The sequence below is a fragment of the Nanorana parkeri genome, unplaced genomic scaffold, assembly GCF_000935625.1.
Source record: "Nanorana parkeri isolate BGI_ZX_2015 unplaced genomic scaffold, ASM93562v1 scaffold922, whole genome shotgun sequence".
NCBI lineage: Eukaryota > Metazoa > Chordata > Amphibia > Anura > Dicroglossidae > Nanorana > Nanorana parkeri.
In genome coordinates this window covers 323,931-343,761 of record NW_017307190.1, presented here as the reverse complement: position 1 = coordinate 343,761, position 19,831 = coordinate 323,931, and the positions used below count along the sequence as shown (strand labels likewise).

Sequence of the window (19,831 nt, the reverse complement as noted above, 5' to 3'; positions counted from 1 at the left end):
CAAATTTGGGAAAAAAGAGGGTAATGTTTGGGGGGGGGGGGGGCGGCATAGCCTTCCCCTTGTCTTCTTGGGTTCTTTTCCCAAGCAGAAACATGTTTCCATATATCTGAGATCCTCACATTCTGCACCATACTTTTAGCAGGATTAAAATCCAAAAATAAAATCTATGGCATTTCGAACATCAAGATTTAACCCCCTAAAAATGGATCATGTTACACATGACACACCTTTAATAAAACCCATGACTCTCCATTATGCGATTGCTGACTGCTGTATATGTTTTAGGTGTTCTAACAGAATACTTTCAATTTTACAAAAATACTAAATAAAAACTCCCAACAGGGAGAGTGGAGCCCTTCACCTTCATAATGGCAATGGCAGTTATTCATGCTGTAACTTTCCGGCATCTACAAAAACTGTAAATCATCGCCTTTGGCTAGAACGGTCCTCTAATCTGCTCAGACTTCCAAGCACCATGCAGCCCAGGAAGATAACAAGGTCAAGAATGGTAAGGGAACTGGAAACATTTTCCAGTTCTATTCAGTTAGCAGAACACCAGACAGCCACTAAAACATGAAATATTGCACCTATGTATGAATTAAGAAAGATGCATTTTAAAAGCAGTTTGAGTAAGTTCAATAATCCCCTGTACATAAGCACACAGATTGGGAGATGTAGAGGTAGAAATAGCAGTCAATAAGCTATTTTGCAGGCCATGACAAGGAACATGCTGCCAGGAAGAGTGAGCAGAGTGATCAGTTCAGCCTCAACCTTTCTGCCCCTTTTCAGCTGTGGTATGTCCCTTGGCATCCTAACGTCTAATGCAAGTGAAAGGACTGTATAAAGACATAACGTCAGCGGGGCTTAGACTGCCGGAGCCTGGGGAAATAGAGGCTGAGGGAACCAGTCTAGCAGTCTAACAGGGTTGAGGATCAGGTGAGTATATTTCTTTTATTTGAGCACCTAGAGAAAAATGAGCACTTAACCCTTGCATTGGGAGGTAACCCCACTGTAGGGGTTAACTTTGTAGATTCCTGAAGTTCCTCTTTTAATAAAAGCCATATTATAAAAAGTAGATTAACAGTTGGATCATACTAAAAAAACATACCTGAGCTGTAGAGTTGATGTCTTTCCTTCTGAAGACCCCGTAGTTCAATGCAACTGCAGTATTATCATTTATAAGTTGGAGCACCTTAAGGCCGCCAAGTTTGGCAGCCTGGAGAACTGCCCGACGTTCTGCCTGATTAAAGAATGCAGGAACCGTAATTACTGCATCCTTGATGGGCTGCTCTGATAAAGCAATGGGAGGTAAAAAGAAGTTAGTATCAAAAAGATAAAGCTGAATTAGGTACATTTTACACCTATTAAAAACACAACATTCTACCCACTTAAACATTTTTCTCTAATAAAACTGCAAAAAAAATTCCCCAGGGTGGGCTTCCCTATTAAGGCAGGCATCAGCCACATTACTAGTGGATAACTAATCTTTTATGGTCATTGCAGTTTTATAGTGATTGATTTTTGTTTTGCAGATTTTACATGACCTTTGATCAAACCAATGCAGAAGTTGCTTTAGCGTAACAGATAATGAAATAGGTCATCACTGATAGGATAATAAAACTGCCCCCAAGTAGTCAAGCGGTTGCTCCACTAAATTCTTCCTGTATAGGCCGATTAGGGTCCTGCATCTCTGTTGGAATTTTAACCTGCTACTTTATGCCGAACCCCTTTCAAATCGTGTGGAGGGGTTTTTTTTTTAAGCAAGAAAATGCTCTGCTCGAACCTGCAAACTCCTCAGCCAAGGATCTGGAGTAGTTCAGCATCATTGCCAGTACTTCTTCTGGTGAATAAGTTGCTTCCCTAGAGGAAAAAAGAAGGATGAAAAAGGCTTAAATTTCACTAGACTATAATAAATTCATATAGTGTTTGTCATGAACAACTACTGTGCAAACAATTTACAACAAACTAAATAGCGCACCACTTTACACTACCGACTAGTTTCTTAGAATGTTAAGGCTCTTACGTGGAGAGAGCGCTGTAATCTAGTTCCCACGTCTACACATTTGCTTCAGTTACCCTAAAGCTGAACATACACCTATAGATTTTCTATGGTCATCTACGCTAAACTGTGTGGATGAAGGAATCTCCCGTTGGGCCAAGCTTCAGTATTTTGCCAGTCGGCCCCGCTGGCAGTCAAAATACCTGAACAATCTGATTGGATGCAGGCATTGTTCAGGTATTTTGAGAGCCAGCCGGGCCGACTAGCAAGATACTAAAGCTTGGCCCAGTGGGAGATTCCTCCATCCACACAGTTTAGCGCAGATTGAGGAATCTGTTGCACTTTTTCCATCTGACCATAGAAAATCTCCAGATAATCTATAGGTGTATGGCCAGCTTAAGACTGAACTATTTTCAGAGCGTAAGCCAGTAGATGTGGGAAGACTGCAAATTAAAAAGGTAGACAGTAACAAAGCCAAGTATTATGGCAAAGATATCTCACAAATGGGGTCCACAAAAGGACATAGGGATAGGTATTTACTAACATATCAATGTTGAGGGACGTTAGCCCTGTAGTTTAACCACTACACATATGAATGAATTGATCATTTTCTTTTGGGAAACCAAAAAATGGTTTAACATTATCACTTACTCTGATAACTTAAAAAGGGCTGTACCCCTCATTTCGTCCTTCACAATGTTGTACTGTGGAAAGTTCCTTTTAAAAGCTTCAACTTGTGGGTTCTCTGCCCCCTTCCCCAATAGATCCTGGAAAAAGCGGAACGTCACCTTAGGATTCTTAGCTGCCTGTAAGGAGATGGTCAAAAAAATAAGGCATACGTTAATAACGGTCATGTCTTAGAAATCATTTGCATATATGACAATGGCAAGACTATGCAAAAACATAAGAACACAGGATCAAATTTAAAGGACTCCTAGAAATACTGGACATACTGACACTGAATGAAACAGATTCAGTATGTGGAGAGTTGCCGTCCTTCCTTGCTCAGTGAACTAAAATGACAGCTCTCAAAGCACAGAGAAAGAAAATGCATAGCTAAGAGGCCGGGCAGTAACTACAGATCACGGGGCCCCAGAGCAAAAATGTCAAGACTCCCCGTTTGCATCTGAAGTAGTCTCTACACTTTAGTGTAGACTTTACAGGGATTAGAGTTGTCCTCAACTGCAACCACTCCTACAACCTAATGGTGCCCCTTCCACCCCAGAACAGCTGCCTGAGCTTCTATGGCTATAGTTACGCCTCTGGTAAGAAGTTACATTTGCAAATCTGCTCAGTATCTATACATATTTTAAAAGAAATTCCTTTAAAAAATACAGTTACCCTTAATGAAAATCAAAGGTTTTTTTGTTATTTTTTAATTAGGAACCGGTTTCATTATCAGTTAAAATACGCTGAACAAAAGAAGTCACAACAGTTCAAATATAAACAAGCAAAACTGTTCCAGAATGGGAAAAATTGGGAATGTGAAAAAAACAGAAGTGTGTTAGTGGTCAGTATATGCAGTAGAATGTGGTGTGTATGACAGAAGGATTGTGTGAAAAAAAGAGCAGAGGGTATGACAATGGGCAGTATGTGCAGAACAGGTGTATGGAGGGTATGACAATAGGCAGTATGTGCAGTAGAGGAGTCTGGAGAGTATGACAGGAGGCAGTATGCGAGGGAGAAAATTGTGAAGGTATGACAGCAGGTATTCAGAGCAGGAGAACAATGTGGAGGGTGTGACAGCGGACAGAACTGTAAATGTTTTGACTCACAAATGATGTGGTGTAGAGGTAAAAGATTTGCGTCCAGGAAATGGGTTATTATCAGACAGTGAAGGTGGTGGGGGATCGTCTAATCAGCACTGCAGTCTGTGGAGGCGGAGGGAAGGATACTTAAACAGGAGCAGTGCGTCAGTGGAACTGGGGATAATGAAGGTTGAAAAGGAGACAACAGGATAATATGTATATGCTGGGCACTGAATGAATAATGTGCACACACACTGATTATTCATCACTGAGGGTGGTCGATGTACACAATCTTAAAGTAGATCACACTGCAGACAGGTCACTGAGGGGTAGCAATGATAAACTGGAGTGAGAAGTTAATGCTTTTTTAGGGTCAGGCAATCACTTAGACATTAATGCTTGTGTAAAGCTGGCTAGCGCGCTTGGTGTACTTGAGGGGCATCTTACTGCTAAGATGGATACTAGGGAGCTACGTTTGTGTGCTGGGGGTAGGATATAAGTGAGAGACCACTGTCCTAACATACGCACACAACCCCGGGCTACACAATAGTAAGTAACCATAAAAGTGATTTCTGCCGGGGTTGAGTGGACTGAGACCGCTGCAGAAGGGAGTTAGAAAAACTGAGCGTTGAACCACCAAACTGTGTCTCTGAGATCACTGTGCAATCTGTATGAGAAGGACATGGACACTGTTCAATAGGTAATTTGTTTGGTGGGAGTGTGTACTAGAGGAGAGGTATAGGGCAAAGACCAAGGTAGGTGGGTAGGTGTGTGTTGGAGGTGGGATCCCCCTGGGGGGGCTGGGGGGAGAATCACAATTGGGGGAATTTATTAAAACTGGAGCAGACAGGATCTGCAGCAGTTGCACATAATGACCAATCACCTTTTCTTTTCAGTTTCTTCAGTTAAGCTCTGTAAATAAAAGAACCTGATTGGTTGCCATACACAGCTGTTCCAGATTCTGTCTGCACCAGTTACAATAAAATTCCCTCACTGTGTGTGCTGGAAGTGGGTTCTCACTGGTGAAAGACCAATCTGGGTGCTGGAGGTGTGATGCTACTGCAGAAGGACCAGGAAGAGGCCGACTTAAATAGTTGCAAAGTTAAAGTAGAAATTTGAAAATTTAGGATAAGAGAAGTGGAACCATTAATAAAGATTCTGTGCTAAATGTCTATCGCTATTTTAGAATGCACATTAGTATACAAAACATAGGAAGAACAAACTCACCATCCCTGTAGCACTATCTCCAAAGAGGCGTTCATCATCTTTCAAAGTGACAGCAAAAGGGGTTTTCCTCCTCGATTCCCTAAAGAGAAATATAGTGCAAAATAAGGAGAACTGTAATAAAAAGTAAATGTTTTACAAAATTCCTCTAGTCCAAAGGATAGCTGCAACTTATTAGCTTATGTGTGCTTAAGACCTGGCTAGTAGCTCAGGACTTGAAATTCTGAGCCCTGGGTTAGATGATGCTGCTGCATGTTCTTCAGCTACAAAATGAGGCAGACCTTGACTTGCTGCATCCACTAAAGCACTCAGAGAGGCTCACAGTGTGCAGTGGAATCCAAATAAGCGTTGCCTCAAGGCATGTTACCACCTTATGTACAGTTATTGCGTTGTAGTGCCTCTCATTTTAAATGTCACCCCAACGGCAAAGCAGCTCCAACGCAAACACGTGTTGCAGCACAATACATAGCAACGCACAACTGGCGGTTCCTCCTCCCGCACTGATCTTTCTAAACACAAAAGCAGACTTTGTAAGAGGTGGAAAGACTAAATAAAATAAGTGAAATCCTTATTCTCACCTCACACAAGCCGGACATAATGCCTTTATTGTCTACGATTTATCCTTGTCCTCAAACTTTAAAAAAAACAAACAAACATCTGACCAAAAACCAAAACCCACATTTACGTTAAAGGAACCTGTACTGAGAAAGTATGGCAGCTACTAACTTCTCCTGTTTTCCACCTGCTGTTCTAATCCAGTAGCTTTGCTACATTAAGTCACATATCCAGAACAAGTAAATCAGGAGATCCGACTTTCCTGTTCTTTGTACTTGTTCTAGGTGAGTGACTCAAAAGTACTGAAGCCAGAAATAGCTAGGCCAGGACAACAAAGGCTCATTGATTCTGCTCATTGTGAGACCACAACGCAGGAGTTTTAAAAAGACAAAGTGAGAGGGTCCATTTAAAGCCCATCTACCACCCACCTTATAGTAACCTTCACAGCGCTCACTTGCTTCACCATCCATGGCTGCTACTGCAAAAATGATCAATGTTGGAGCAGAGAGGTCATCCCCTTCATTAGGTGACAGTGCTCGGGGCTACTGCATGTCGATAGCCCAAGCACTGCATAATGGATGGAGGTTACTTGTTGCCCCATATCTAAAAACACTAGGTAATTTGTGGTGGCAGCCATGGAAGAAGGAGTAGAAGGGGGAGCAACGTGAAGGAGAGTATAAGGTGACCAGGAGAGGAGTGGGCTTTAAAAAGAGACCCCATCATTTTGGCCAGAAAATAATTGAAAATTTTATAATTCATAGATAAAAACGCATCATCACCACAAAGACCCATGAAATACAACAAGAGCTTTTAGACATTTTTTTAGCCATTCAGTATGAGAAAACAGTTACCTTCATATACACAATTTATGCTCTACAGTGCTAAAGGTAACCTATAGTACTGATATAGTCAATAAGTAGAAAGTATTCTTTTCCCATTCCCAATTACATTAAAAAGTAACTTACTTGTTTAAGACAATTTCCATAGGAACTCCTGGCTTGACTATAGCAATTTTCAACCATTCACAGCCCAGATCCACAGACATGACTGCCACGGACTCTATAAACATAATACAGAAGCACAAAATGGGGTATTGAGCAGAAAATCTTTAGAAAGAATTCTAACTCATGCAAATGCAACATCCAAATTTAGTAACATTTACTTAAATTATTATATAAAGACAGTTATAAAGAGTTGGTTGGAGTTTTAACTTTAATTATGACTTTAGGTCACATTTGCTAATGTAGTTTTCAATTACCACAAACTGTCTATACTTCTGCCACCCGCGTGGTAGCAATGTACAATTACTTTACCCTCCTGTTCTTGTCAGTGCAAATTCACTTAAAAGGCAAGTCTGACCTGCACCACCTTGGATATTTAAAGAAATGTCTGAAAGCGTGCCCAGTATGTTTTTTAGCAATGTTGACAGATGCATTGTCTATATGTTATTTGGATATATTCTTCAACAAATTATGGGTCCTTGTTTTCCGATACAGAAAGACTCCCTGCAGCGAACGATATGACTTATAAAACTTTTGCTTGCCCAAGAGCTCATTAAAGTCGAACGTTGCATAAAATATACAAATTGCAAACAAGCAGGCTTTTTTTATTGCAAATGAGACATACTGTGGCGTAGCTTTACTAAAGAAAAAACGGTTGCTCACTTTACTAGGAAATTTTCACTCTGATTAGTGAATGTGGTGAAAATTCACTTTGCGAAGAATAACCAACCAATCACATGCAAGGAAAAAAAATAAATAAAACAAACTGTATTCTTGCTTGCACATGATCGGATGATGAAAGTCAACAAACCTTCACCTCATTTATTGCGTTAATGGAAAAATTCCCTTGCAAAGTGAACATCCAACCTCAGCATATCAACGTTTGTCTACACAGATCCTAAATCTAACTCTGCTTCTCAAAATTCTTTAAAGTGGCACAAACCAGGGCAGTTCTATAGGAGCATATGGTGACATAAAAATGACCTAAGAGTTTACCTTAGGAAACTGTATAACAAACCAATCACTAGTAATCTGCAAATCTTTACTTTTCCTGTAAAGTCACGCCTGGCTTCAACCCCTCCAGTCTCACCAGGATCATCTACACCTCTATCACCTCTGTAATAGGCAGCTTCATTGACAATAGCGAGACTTGGAAAATGGGTGTAGCTAAGCTCAACTGCTACTACAAAAGCCAATATTTGCATACAACGATGGATTTGATTGTTTTGGCATGCAGTGTTCATTAAAGAGAACACAAGCTGGGGAGACATATTAAGGCCAACATTGCCCACTGCAGACCTTTCATTCTGAAAATGCTGGCTGCATAGTATTGCTGCTGATCCAATGACTAAGATTTTTAGAGCCACCGACCTAAAGAAAGTAGATGGATCAGAAGTTCTGACTTTAGTCTGCTGCATATTTTCCGAAAGATTTACATGAGAGGGCCAGCATGTGTGCCTACATATTTATTCCCAACACACATTGCCAGTTCACATATTTCTCATGCTTAGTTTGAACTGCCCGGGCTTGCAACAGATTTATTTGAATCACACATGTACTTAACCCAAGCAGGGAAAAGCAACAGGTTTGCTCTACTCCCTTTTTTTCACAAAATCATCTTACCTTTACTCCTCCTCTGTAAGCTTGGAGTTGCTCCAGTTGGAGCTTACACAGGGCTGAAGACTGAAGTGACAGTGATGAACCAATACAAAGCATCATCGCTGTCATGCGAGAGGAAGGGGAGTAAGTATAAAGTCACTCGCAGTCCAATAGAATTTCAAGTCAAAAACGGATTGACTCGATTGCGATCACATCGTATAGCGACGTTTCGGAACAGCAGTTCCTTCTTCAGGCAAACAGAATGCGAACCACCACAGTACAAGGGCAGATATATGTACATGGTGAGAAAGACATAGACTATAGCATTCATTGAATGCAATGAGGAAGAGAGGTGACAACACTTAGAAACTGCTGATTTACACAGAAAATTACAAACACAATCTTACCTGTCTGAGAAGGCAAGAAATCAACCAAGAGAAACAGGAAGAGTACTCCTGCAGTCCTCACGGCAAGCCCCATCTTTCTGTGTTCTCTGCACAGTCCGATGTGCACCTGAATACAAAGAAAACACATTCAGTAAACCATCGACATACCAGTTTGTGCTAAAACACGCCTATAATGTTTTAGAGATTCCCACCGACTAATTCTTTATCAGCTACTTCTCTAGTTTTTAACATCTTATCAGACCACAGAGTTTATATGCTGTGCACTGGTTGTAATAAAAACAAAAAAAAGCCTACGGTACTAATGCAAGATGCATAAACATTGTACTAGGGTTTCAGGGATGGTAAAATAAATAAATACAGGTTGGCAAGCAGACTCAAACTTGTCATGTACATGACCTAGAAAGATCACTGAAACAAATAAACCGACCTTTCATAACTATAGTTCTGTTGAGCCCTGCGGTTCCTCCAGAGCCTGCTATGGATTTCATGAGCTGTGGCCCACCTGATGGCACCGGCATAGTTCTAGCAATTCAGCAGAGTCAGTGGAATAGGACAAGTCAAGTGTCTCCTATTGTCTCTTTGATATATACACTATTATGCCACATTCATATTTATTATAACTTTTAGAAGTAAAAGATATATACATATTAGCAGGAGTGCCCTAAGACGAAGATTATTCCAAGGATTTCTCTGGCAAGTTTAAGAAAGGCTGAACTAAAAAACAACTCTAATGTATTCTGATGCAACATGTTCCATTATTTCAGCCCATAAACAAGTGATAGCATGTCTTTGGATCCATGAAGGCAGAGTATCAGAGAAAACCACTCAAATTATGAAACCATTCATATTTAAAAGACCTCTCAACTTAGTATTCTTAGTCTCCCAGTCTCCAGTCTGTGACAAGTATTTCCTACAAGTAACACTGCCTGCAGCATACATCTTCCACTGAGCAGTCCTGGAGTATGCTACTTACCAAATTATAGCCCCCGAAACAGCAGACTTAAGCTGATAAACCTAGTAAATCATCATCACTCACCAGAATGTAGTTGTGGCATAACTGCCAGGTGAAATGAAGTCTAATGTACACCAACAGGAATCAGATGGTGATCAGAAACCTTCAAGCAATGCTATGATATCAATCAGCTCCTAAATCCTGACCAAAGCACAACCCCAAGCTAACACAAAAGGCTACAGAGGAAGTAAATGGTTCTTTTAACATAGCGGAAGGCTAGAACCCCTGCAATTTTGTTATGGCTGTGTGTGTCTGGGGCAAATTTCTCCTCGCTTACTATCTGGTAGAACAGTTGTCACAGTGGAAGTGAGGGCAAACCTCATGGAGGCCTGGTTCACAAAGGCAGCCGAGGGGTGGTAAAAACCAGACAAATCTGAGTTTTTACTGGTCCTTGACTGCCCACCTAAAACTTAACACAGCCATTGCTCAACTTTGTACACATGAAACGGCTGCAATGCTTTGCAGCAAATTGAAACCAGCATGTCAACTTTGGCAGGAGGTACCACTTGCTAAACAGGACCATTGAAATCCATGGGAGTGCAAAGCAAATGCCTGAGCACATGGTTGCAGTGCAGTATTGTAATAGAAAATCCTCATTGGGATAAGATGAAAAAATAAAAAAGGGAAGCAAAACACAGCAGAGGTGGCAGCATTGCCTCCTGAACACCAGGCAGGTGCTGCCTTAACGCCCTCTGTAAACAATTCACTTCAGAGAGGATTTCAGAGAGGTGGTGGAGCCTGCCGTCTGTCTGAAGGAAGTCTATCAGAGCCCTGGAAAGCAGTAAAAACAAGACAGGGAATCCTAACTTTCTTAACATCATCTAAAACAAAATGTTTTTGGCTTGAAATACATTTGAGCTCCAAGATGGACCACAATGTTACCCATAATGCGCAAGTTTGGTTGGCATTACATTTCAAAGGGTATCAGGAGTACATAACCAAAAAGTACACATGCATTATCATACTACCTTGTGGCCTTCTCAACTGGGCAGGCTTACTGTACTTTGGAGAAGCTACAACCGGAATCGCATGCCAGCTGCATTGTTTACATTCAGATTATCTGCATTTACAATGCAATTATAGATGAGATTTTATAAGAAAAGGAATCTGCTACACAAAACTGTTTCATTCAATGTGTCCAGTGCCAAGATCATACAGTATCAAGAAATTAAAAAATACAATCAGAAACTATAAAACTATATCCCATTTAGAGCCATCCTCTAAATTTATTTTAGACAAAGCTAGACAAAGTACTTTGATGTGCCATAAGATCATGTCTTTGTAATTCACTGCACGGAACACGTAGGGAGGGTCTACACCCAGGCTCCCACACATTGTAGAGTGCCAACAAGCTTACACTGGGAGCATGCCAACAGGAGGAGAGAACACAGTGATGACTTTGCCCATCATGGCCCAGTCATACACTGCGGCCAGCCCTTTACCAAGCTGTACTGCTTAACTGCAGAAAGAAAAGCCAGAAACCTGGCTCTGCTGGCTGGCTGGGGTGCCTGGATCAAAGGACTGGATAGACACAAATGTTTTGGTAAGACAATAGAGATCTAGATTTCAACAGTGTATTTAAATGGCTGAAGTTCATCTCTGATGCCAGAGTTCCGGCAGCTGTCTCCTGCTCACCCTTACTACACTGATTGCAAACTTCCCCACAATTCACACCAATTACTCTACTCCCTCATTACATAAAGTGATGTTATACATTAATATGCCTCAAAGCTCAAATTAAGTTATCAAAATAGCCAGTTTGGTAAACTTTGTGCCAACATCCTCCATTTTCATATCTCCCTCCGCTTTGCCTTTATATCCAATGCACAGTGCATCTAAGGGCTTGTGTGCCGTTGCCGCTTGATTGCAGGTCAGAAGGAGGTCAATTGCAAGTCAAATGCACCTATCGATTCAAAATGATCTCAGAAGTGTCCAACACGGATGTCAAAATGAAACCAACAACATGGGCCCAAAGTGTGTAGGCATAGGCCCCAAATGTGACTGGGCAATCCAGCTGGCACAGGAGTTTGACCACACTGCCTGACTGCACTCTAACTGACCGGGTCAAACCCACTCCCTCGCTTTCTCCGCACTCTGTGTGACCAACACTTGTGATGTGTTGTGGCTGTTATTCATCTATGCCAGCATATAGCACTGGAAACCCATTTCCAGTAAGAAAACAAAATGTAAAAAAAATCTAAAAATCATAATATACAGGGCTACATGACTATGAAGAAAAGAAAAAAAAACAAAAAACACCATACATCAAGTGGGCTACTGCAGCTAAAGAAGTGGCTATTCATTAAAGCTGAACTGAGGAAAAGAAAAAAAAATGCCTGCACTGCAAGCGTTAAATGTTTGTTTATGTATCGGGGACAGGAAAAAGGGCTTTTACTTACCTGATCCCTGGCTGCTGACCCCCATTCCGATGCTTCAGGCTGTTGGCGGTCCTTCAAAGTCTTCCTTTACATAGCAGTACTATTGGCCCTGCATTGTACCTGCGATCGGCATAGTACCGTAGAGAATAGACTGCAGGGGGCCAATCGCATAGTGTGGAGGGAGCTGGCGGGATTGAAGATCAGATAAGTGAAAGGCCTTTTTCCCATCCCCGAGGCATAAACAATCCTTTAATCCTTGCAGTGCAGGGGGAGAACGGAAAACATGACAACACGCTTAGGTGTAAACAGACAATAATAAGATTCTTCATGATGAGCGCTGTTGCGCTTTGGGAAATGTTATAAAGCGCTCAGCTGTGAATAAGGGTTAAAGTGACAAAACCTTTCGCTATTTATGCCTTACATGTATCTGCACAATAGTATTCTCTAAAGCCGTGCTCATATAGGTTTTAATATAAAATCTGACTACTTTTATCGTTTTATAAAGTCTTCACTGTGTCTCCGATTGCTCTTCTTTCCATTCAGGCTTGCAGTCACCTAGCAAGGTACGTGCACGTTCTTTGTGGTTATGTGCACTGCTTTTTCTGCCTGTGAGGAAGAGAGGGAACATCTCACACTCCACTATTCACTGGCGGCTCCTCCCCCTTCCCTCCTCCACACTAAACGCGCTGTAATGTGAGTTTCATCGATTGTAATCTTCTCTGCAATGCTCTGAATTACCCAGAATACTTACAACAGCTTCACAACAAAATTACAACTTTATTACAAATGTAGGAGCTGTACCCTCTGTGACAGTGTGACCAGATTCAGCATGTGAGCTGAGACTCAGAAGAAAGTATGAGGCTGGTGACAGCTCAGATGCTGAATCTCCTCAGAAAGTTTGTGATAAAAGGCTGCGATCACAACTGCCCCTTTGGGAAGCCAGGAGGAATGAAATCAAAGATCGTATATTAGTTTGGAGAGTAACATACCTTGCTGCTGGAGAAATCCAAGCTCCTTGCAGAAGTTACAGAGTCTAGAGGGGAGGAATTGTGGGCAGAGACTGAGCAGAGAGGGGGAATCAGAAGACGAGTCCTCACCTCAGTTCTCATCAGGAGTGAGCTTGGAGTGGTGGCTACTAAAGCTGCGGCGAACGATTATTTTCAAAATCGATTAGTTAGCCGATTAAGAAGTTTGATTAATCGGTTAAAAAAATAAAATTGATTTTTAAAAAATGGCTCCAGTGATGGACTACTAATTTGTATTGAGATTGCAGTCCATCACAGGAGCAAGCTTGGAGCGGTGGAAGTAAAAAAGAAAAAAAAAAAAAAGTGTGGTGTGCAATATAGTGAAATGGAAAGTGTAAAATTACACAGCAATCAATGCAGAATGGCACTGGCTATAGAGGACTACAAATCCCAGCAATACATTATACAGCACAATGCAGCATGGCACCGGCTATAGAGGAATACAACAAATCCCAGCAATAGTACATTATAGCTGGCGGTATTCTGCATTGCGCTGTATAATGTACTATTGCTGGGTTTTGTAGTCCTCTATAGCTGGTGGTATTCTGCATTGCTTTGTATAACATACAGCACAATGTACCATCAGCTATAGAGGAATACAAATCCTAGCCCCTGCGCCGATCATGGATGTGGGCGGACATGAGCATGAGGCGAGGAGGAGGTGCGGCGCGTGGATGCCGGCGGGTCTGGCAGCGGCGAGCGTGAGGTGGGTAGGAGGTGCGGCATGTGTGGAGCTGTGAACAGGGCCAACTAATCGGAAGCCGATTAATCGATGATTGAAAACGTTGACATCTTTTTCAATAATCCATTTAGTCGATTAGTTGTTGCAGCCCTAGTGGCTACTTTTCAGCACATACAGGGGCCATGGGAAAGAGAAGTCGTCACCTTTCAGAAGGAAATGGAGTCTCAAAAAAAACAACGTGATTTTTGGATCATTTAAAAGAGGACGAAAAATGAAGGTATTTGATCATTTGTTTATATAATATAACTTATTATTTTTATTATTTGAGGTCTGAGTTTAGTGTCGCTTTAACAATGAAAGAGAATTCATTGAGAACATAATAGAATGAGAAAGATGACATATCAGCCCAAAGCTCTTCTGTAGGATAAATAGTCACCACGACTAGAGATGGCTCTTATCTACCACAATCCCTCAGATCTAAGGGTCACCATACACACAATCAGCTCTAGATTTACCAAAACTATGTAACATGAGGACCTACATAATCTGCCAATCAGTCTGTATTTAGTCAGGCAAGCCCTCATACTACATAGGTGTTGGTAGATCTGCATGGAGTTTGCATGTTCTCCCTGTGCGGGTGGGGTTTCCTCCCACACTCCAAAGACATGCTGGAAGTTTTTTTTGGCTCTGGTCTATAGCTGGCCCTGCACGTGTGTGTACAATAGGGACCTTGTAAGCGCCTGGAGGGCAGGGACTGATGTGAATGTGACAATGCAAATCATCTGCGCTATATAAATACCTGTAATAAATAAAAAAATTAATCAAACTAAAAGAGACAATACAATCAGATTGTAACGTGTGTGTGTGTGTGTGTGTGTGTGCGTGCGCGCGTGTGCTGAGCATAAGGCTGACCATGCACTATTCAATCTGATTGTACAATCTCCATCAGAGCCAGGTCCTGGCTAGTTTAATGCTAATGAAATGGATTGTTTAGGTTGGTGAACAAATTACAGTTTTGGGAAATGTATAGCAGATTGTACAGATCATACAGTGTATGGCCAGCTTTCCACACACCAAACACACATTACAATCTAAATTGTACAATCACCTTTAGATCTACTGAGAGAGATGTAATGCAAGGACCCAATTGACTGGATCTAAGTTGCACAGATAGATTAGGTAGTTGCTCATAGGACATAGTCTTGGTAAATCCCAAATTGATTGTACAGTCAGATTGTAATGTGTATGGTGACCCCCTGAGAATGACACGTTCAGCCCAAAATGTGACAGGTGTCAGTGGGAGGTGTTACCTGGAGAAATCAGTCTCCATAGACATGCAGCTACGAAGGAGAAGCAGACAGGAACTCACAGTAAAGTAATGTAACACATCACACTATTCTACATATAGAACAATGTCATCGCTATAGGCCTACCCTGCTCTAGCGTCCCACCCCCGCACCCTGTGTTCTCTGACATTACCCCTTCTGTATGAAGCGTGCCTCTCGGTGTCTCTCCCGTGTGTGCTACGCACAGCCGCTCCGAGCCGGACTACACCACACGGACTTACCTAGAGCTTCGACTCCACTCACTCGCGCACAAACCGGAACGCGGCGAGAGTTGATTGGCTAGTTTACCGGCAGCTGCTACGTCATCCGAGCGCGAACCCTGACCAATCAGACTTCAGAGGATTCCCCGGCTGTCAGCTTCTATTGGTCCACGTGTGTGAGAGACGCGTATTGGTCCACGCTGCGGTGACGGCTACTGTGAGCAGTCACCCTTCTCCTGCACGGGGGGTTCGGGGGATTGTATGGAGGAGTCATCGCTTTATGATTACCATCTCTAGAGCTTACGAAACAGCCTGAAATAATGGTGGTGGGGGGTGTAGAGATTTTTTTATTATTTAAAGGCAATGTACATTAAAATTACAAACAGACAAAATTCTTCATGTGTACAATGATCGTCTACGATGATGTGTTTCTCATTTATAGCTATTATAACAGCATGTTTGTCCCAGTTCATACAATTACGTTCTATGAACGTGCATCAAAAACGTGGCCTGGTTCACACCTGAGCATATTTTTGGCGTTTCGACGCATAAGTCAATGCATTCCAATGTGAAACATTCACGCCTGTGCATTCATACACGCAACAAAAGAAAAGGTACATGCACGATTTTCTGGGAGATTGTTGCATGTTCTAATCGTGGTTGTAGCGGCAAACGTGTTCATTAAAATGTGCATGTTTTGTGAGCCGCTGTCACAGCAGCAGGGTCGAGCAGTGAGGAGAGAGAGAGCCGCTCTTTTGCCTTTAGTACTCTTATGGGTCACAGCCTGTACATTAGTAAGTGTACTCCTGTGATCCAAAGTCAGCATATAACAGGCTACTGCCCAATATATACTGGCTGCGCAGAGGTGCGCTGCGTCTGAGACCTTATTGTCGGGATCTTTTCCGGCCCGCAGCGTAACTTTTTGCAGCCCGCTGCCTGACTGACACTTGACTCTTCCTCTCTAGAGCCAGCTATGCCCACCCCCTTCCCTGGCTGTCCCTCCAGCGAGCGCTGCAGAGGGAGGGGGAAATCCCTGTGGAGAGTGGTGACTGACAGTCACGGCTCTCTGCAGGGAGAAGCATGAGCCGAGTGATCAGCGGTTTGAGATCGCTCAGTTCTCAAGCTATAATGTCGGCATGTGACAGCTGCAGTGTCACATTAAGTTTGTGAACTGAGATACCACTGTATTTTACTCTCCCGATAGCTTTCCTTTAAGCACGCTGCAACAACACATTGGAGAGAAATCGTCTGCCTTTACATCATCCTTCATTTCTAAGATCAAAGAGGTTTACTATCCATGGGAAGTGTACAGGTGTTTCAAAGAATTATGCAACCATTTACAGGAGGCAATCCAACCAGTATTTTGCAAATGGAAAAAATCATTAGTAACTATTATAACTACAATAAAAATAACAAAGTGTTAGTAACATGCCAAACTTAAGGAAAAGCTAAGATTGTGCTATTAACTATGTGATTTGCAATTATTTTTAATTAAAAATAAAAGCAATAAAAGAAGCACAAGTGAGGGATGGTATAGGAAGGAACAAAAGAGAGACCAGAATGGGAAGGAGGGGACGGGGAGGCCTTTTACGACTCAGTCTATGCTTGGCAAAAGTGTAGACTGAGTGGTAAAAGGCCAAAGCATTTCAGTTTGTTCCCCTAATACAATAGAACTTACATCACATTGATCTCATGGAAGCAAGGAGGCACCCCTACATGTGTAGGGCGGAGCTTGTGACGCAGAGAGGTGGGTGGGACAGCCAGAGGAAGATTGGATCCGGTTCAGCTTATCCACTTGAAGCACTTGAAGAGCGGGGTGTAAAACCGCCTTCCTGTCCAGGCCATTTTCCATATTGAGCGCTGAGGTAATTTGACAGACATTTATTAAGTCATGCAGCACTGTACTGAAAGGATTTTTATACCATTTTTTGGGGACACACAGAGCTTTCTTTTGGTGGCATTTAATCACCACTAGGGTTTTTTTTTTACTATATAACAAGAAAAGTACCAAAAATCTTGGAAAAAAAACCTGTTTGCCTATGTTATGAAACATTTATTATCACCCAATTTTTGGGTAAATTATAAAAGACGGGGTCACGTCGGGTAAATAGACACAAAACATGTCCAGCCTTAAAGGAGAACTATGAGATGAGTGATTTCCACTCACTTCATAGTTCTAGCCGACCTGTGACAATGAGACTGTCACAGGTCGGCTCAGTAGATCGGGAGGTGAGCGAACACATACTGGGTTCGCTCACCTCTCGATCCTGTCACGGCTCTCTGCCGTGACAGGGGAAGGGGCTGGATTCCCCCCTCCCCGCTCCGATCCTCCAGCGCTGACTGGCTGAACGGACGGGGGAGGGGGCGGGTACAGCTGGCTCTGCCTCTAGATAGGCAGAGCCAGCTGTCACTCACGCAGCTGGGCGGGAGGACGCTAGTTTGTGTCCTCCAGTTACCCTAAGGAGAACTATGGGGAAAAACACTGACCCCATAGTTCTCCTTTAAAGTTGCACATGCCCTCAATATCGCAAAAAACTACCACACCTAAAATTGTCCATAGGCGACGCTTTAAAAGCTTTTACTGCTCATCAGTTTAGTCTTATCAGTGATTAATGGCCCTAAAATTATTACTCTCACTCCCACGTTTGCAATGATATGTAATATGTGCGGCACGTAGGCGCACCCTATGCATGTTTGCGTGTGTATGTGGGGGCGGGGGACTTTTACATTTGTTTTATTTTATTTTTTTTAAATGTATATGTGATTTTTTTTTTTTTAATGCTTCTTTCATTTTTGTAAAACTTTTGTTTTATTTTACACTTCATTTTATTGCTATCACATAGGGGGCTAAGAAGCTGCCGGAACACTTGTATTTAAACAGCCATCGCCGGTTGTTTGGATTGAAGGTAGTTTTCTCACTCGTGCATGCGCTAGACGTCTTAAAACACCTACCCTCATCTACAAGGCTCCCTTCTGGCTGTGTAGGTATGGCCGCTGGATGGTAGGTGGTTAAGGTGGTGTTCCTTCCCATCCCATATCACAACAGTTTTCTGTAGTACAGTTGGACATTTATGGTTTTATGTGAATAGCATTCTAAAAAAAGATTTTATGTGTTTCTTTACAGTGTACACTATGGCCTGTATTTCTTTTTATATGGGACTGAGATAATACGGCATCTGGCTTCCTGGGAACATCTGTATGGTCAGATAGGAGGATTATAACCAGTGGACTTCATTAAGGGTAAATCCCAGCCCGGATCTACAACAAAGGGAGAAACAGTGTTCTTCAGACCTATTGGGTGTTCACACGGTGGTCATCATTTGGTGGTGGAATGACTCCAGATTATTTGTGGCTATTTCTATTTGGTCTGATTTTTGTATTGCTATATATATGAACTTTTATACGCTGAGGTTGTGGATGGGATTCCCGATTGGCCGGGAAGCCGGCTCTATGCTGTTTGGCCGGCTCGATGCTGACTTGCTGAGAAGACGGTTTCCCGACCAATCAGCATTGAGCCGGCCAAAGTGCATGAAGCTGGCTTCCCAAGCAATCAAGAAGCCGGGTGGCGTGTCATTACCCTCTGCCTAGCTTTTTGATTGCCTGGGAAGCCGGCTCCATGCTAGCGGAAGTACCGGTATCTGCGAGTACCGAAATATAAATATCGGTACTCGATACCGAAAAAACAGTACCGGTACATCCCTAGTTTGAAATCCTAATAGGTTGTACTACATCATGACTAGCTTCACTGAAAAAAGTATGGGAAGGGAACAAGGTGGGAGGAGCCAGGAGAGAATGGGAATTGCTGGGAGGTGAGGCAGACTTCAGGCTGCAGGGGAGGACAGAAGATTATATTCGTCATGCTGGGCGGGAACAAAGCTGACGTCATTGGTTGGATTTGGCTGCCGTAATGTCCAGCGCTTCCTCTGGACCTCAAGGCAGGCTAATGGGGACCTAAATCTAGAAAAGATTGTACTTTGGTCTTTTGATTGATCCTCTGGGCTGCTATTAAATTAACTCTCTATTTGGTCCAGGGATAATGAGGATGAGCAAAGTGTTAAAAGACAAACATAGATATCTGGACCCACATTCAACGCATTGATAGAAAACAGTTTTGTGTTACGGAAGGCTGGCTTTAGGATGCGCATTGTCCTTGGTTGCAGTTATGATTTGACTCTATAAGCTATGGTGCATGATCTAAAGAGTGGGCTTTTGTGTGACCTTAGGGATTGTCCCACGAAAAGCAGAAACAATCTGTAAGCAGGTGCCAGCCTTGAGGGTCATCCATCACCTAGATGCTTATTTAGGACACCATAGGTGGTAGCTCAGAAATTACCAAAAGATTAACTAAACTGTTAATTTAGCTGGTCTGGTTTAAAACTAGGGATGCACTGATACCTTTTTTTTGGTATCGAGTAGGAGTACCGATATTTTTTTTTCTGATTGGCTAGGAAGCTGGCTTCACTTGTTGCTAGTCTGCCTGGCTTCCTGATCAATCAGGATGCCGGGAGGTGGGTCATGACTTGCTATCCGGCTTCCTGATTGGAAAGGAAGACAGCTCCATGCTCCTTCGGCTCTGACCGGAAGTTCCAGTATCGGAGAAAAGTATTGGAGCATTTGGGGCAGTACAAGTACTCATCCAAATACTCAGTAAAATA

The 19,831-nt window shown here is 42.4% G+C and overlaps 1 protein-coding gene across 3 annotated transcripts in view; it reads right to left on the bottom strand.

Moving 5' to 3' along the window:
* Positions 1–15,301, bottom strand: part of HYOU1 (hypoxia up-regulated 1) — a 34,599-nt gene extending 19,298 nt beyond the window's left edge. For 2 of the 3 annotated variants that reach the window (XM_018566163.1, XM_018566165.1), the window contains exons 1-7: positions 15,145–15,242; positions 8,534–8,639; positions 6,492–6,585; positions 4,975–5,053; positions 2,651–2,805; positions 1,784–1,860; positions 1,109–1,290 (exon numbers count right to left, since the gene is read on the bottom strand). In XM_018566163.1, coding sequence (XP_018421665.1) covers positions 1,109–1,290; positions 1,784–1,860; positions 2,651–2,805; positions 4,975–5,053; positions 6,492–6,585; positions 8,534–8,606 — 660 coding nt within the window. In that variant the 5' untranslated portion in view covers positions 8,607–8,639; positions 15,145–15,242. Of the gene's footprint in view, positions 1–1,108; positions 1,291–1,783; positions 1,861–2,650; positions 2,806–4,974; positions 5,054–6,491; positions 6,586–8,533; positions 8,640–15,144 lie in introns of all 3 variants that reach the window. The other variant, XM_018566164.1, reaches the window with a different exon arrangement.
* Positions 15,302–19,831: the final 4,530 nt, after the last annotated feature.